This window comes from Gekko japonicus, unplaced genomic scaffold (genome assembly GCF_001447785.1).
Source record: "Gekko japonicus isolate JY-2015 unplaced genomic scaffold, Gekko_japonicus_V1.1 scaffold419, whole genome shotgun sequence".
Taxonomy (NCBI): domain Eukaryota; kingdom Metazoa; phylum Chordata; class Lepidosauria; order Squamata; family Gekkonidae; genus Gekko; species Gekko japonicus.
Window position 1 is genome coordinate 970,078 of NW_015170901.1, and position 2,728 is coordinate 972,805.

Sequence of the window (2,728 nt, forward strand, 5' to 3'; positions counted from 1 at the left end):
CACTATTGGTAAGTACTACCAGAAAAAATGTCCTGTCCGAATAGACAAATAATCATGAAATCTTTGATGTTGGTTACATCCCCTGCTATTTAATTTTTATGCTTGATAGCTTGCATAAATTTGCATACAAGTGAAACAGTATTTAATGGCTGTCTCAGAACAGTATTAAGTTTTTGCTAGTATTGAACAGCTGATATGAAAAGATATTTACTTATCTGAGAGTATTTAACATTGCACAGCACTGACATTATTTGGCATTTATTGATAGTTTATATTTTATGGGAGTTCATAACCAATGCCCACCTATTACCATTGCACCATCCTAACACATCTAAGGTGTTCTAATTTTGAGGTTAAAATTAACATTCAAATTGCAAATTTTTAATTCTATATTCAAGAACATTTAGAAGAGCCTTACAGGATCAGACCAATGTTTCACATAGTCCTGCTTCCACCCATAATAGCCAACAAGATACCACCAGGAGATCTAGAATTAGGGGCCAAAGCCTCTTTGTATTGTTGCTACCCAGCAAATGGTATTCAGAGATGTTCTGCTTCTGAACAGGGCGATGGTTCCATTCACCATCATGACTAATAACTAGTGATGGAACTTTCCTCCATGATTTTCATTATCTTTGTCTAAATCTATCTAATTTGGCAGTCTTGAGGCAGCAAATTTCAGTCAGGAAGATGTGCTTTTTTTGGTCTGTCTTGCCCACAGAATTTACATTATTGATCACTACTGAAGACAAAGTCAACATTTTCTCTGAGTTATCTACAATCTATTTTGAACCTTTAACATTTGATACAGTGTGTTGAAATCCATGGATGTTTTCTGCAAACTGAGGAATCTTCCATTGTAGGAAAGACTGCTTTTGTTAGAGAACAAAGTCTTCCCCCAGTAGAAGGAGTCTTCCTCCAATGGAGGGGCTCTTTCCTCCCCTAGAAGATTCCTTGTTTAGCAGAAGGGAATCACTGGATCTATCTTAGTGTTTTAACAATAAAAAAAGTTTCCCTTGAGGATTTGATGACTAGCACTGACAACTTGGTAACACTCATCCACTTGGGAGAAATGTTTTGATTTATAATAAGTCATAATAGCTTTAGGCCACCATAAACATACCCCACACACTCACCAAGCCAGTTCTTTTCCAAGTAGAAGGAAACACAGACCGGAGTGATGGTAAAGAAGTCCACAATGGAATTAAGTTCAACCCAAAACTTCAACTTGTCACTTGCTGCCAAGAACTAGAGAAACTATGCAAAATCAGATGACACAACACCATATCTATCTTACTAGTTATTTTTCATCTATCCATCTGCACGAATTACACCACTGCACATAAGAAATGGTAAACAAGGAAATAACAAAACATATATTTTGCTGTAGAAATGAAAAGATGATATTCATTTATTCCTTCCATTGCACAAAGCAAGGATTACCCTGTGAACAGCTGGCAGCCCAGGTGCATGTTCTACCAGATTCATTTCAAGATTTGAAAACAGGGTGGTCAAGAATAAATTTTGGAAGGAATAAGGAAGCTTCATGCATAGGAGCCTGATTGATCATCTTTCTACATTTGTTTGGCAGGGTCATTTGCTTAATGGGAGCAAACTCTCCATCTCAAAAGGCCACTTACCCAATACACTGATCACTTGGGCACATATGCAGCATACACTTGGGAGTTTGTTTACATTTTGGTTCACCATCATGTGCTGTGCTTTCTGGGTTTTATCATTTTTAAATTGTAATTACTGTGGACTTTATTTTTAATTGTTTTATCTACTTGTAACCCACCCTGAGCCTGCTTGTGGGGAGGGTGGGATAGAAATCCCACAAACAAACAAACAAATGTGTAGATAGACAACTCAAAAATGCTCACAAAATTCTCATGCCTCCTTCCCAAATTGAACATCCTGTTCTAATTTTCTCCCCTGCACCAATGACCTCCACAATCATGGGGGTGGGGGGAGTTTCCCCTAGTATACCAAAAGGAGAAGAAGACATTGTGGGATTCCAAAAATTGAAGTAGAGGGGATAAAACTACTCATATCTTTAAGTCTTAAGATCTAATGCCTACAAAAAACAAATAGCTAATGTACCAGCTTCTGGACTGTAGAATTTAAGGTTGCACCTGATTGAATGTTCCTCCATACAAAACAAAAACAAGTTTGCACATAGCAAATAAGTTTAAAAAGCACCTTAGAACTTGCTCCTGACATGCAAATTATTTGTGTGTACAGAATGTTTGTTTGTATGGAGAAGCACTCAGGTATTTCTGTTGCCCCCCCCCCCCCCCCCCCCCCCTCAAAAATGCTCACAAAATTCTCATGCCTCCTTCCCAAATTGAACATCCTGTTCTAATTTTCTCCCCTGCACCAATGACCTCCACAATCATGGGGGTGGGGGGAGTTTCCCCTAGTATACCAAAAGGAGAAGAAGACATTGTGGGATTCCAAAAATTGAAGTAGAGGGGATAAAACTACTCATATCTTTAAGTCTTAAGATCTAATGCCTACAAAAAACAAATAGCTAATGTACCAGCTTCTGGACTGTAGAATTTAAGGTTGCACCTGATTGAATGTTCCTCCATACAAAACAAAAACAAGTTTGCACATAGCAAATAAGTTTAAAAAGCACCTTAGAACTTGCTCCTGACATGCAAATTATTTGTGTGTACAGAATGTTTGTTTGTATGGAGAAGCACTCAGGTATTTCTGTTGCCCC

General features: G+C 38.0%; 1 protein-coding gene across 1 annotated transcript in view; it reads right to left on the reverse strand.

The window, feature by feature from the left end:
* The window catches only part of LOC107116643 (potassium channel subfamily U member 1-like), a 134,989-nt gene that overhangs the window by 103,322 nt on the left and 28,939 nt on the right, over positions 1-2,728 (reverse strand). Inside the window, exon 6 of the mRNA XM_015418601.1 lies at positions 1,137-1,248. Coding sequence (XP_015274087.1) covers positions 1,137-1,248 — 112 coding nt within the window. The remainder of the gene's footprint in view (positions 1-1,136; positions 1,249-2,728) is intronic.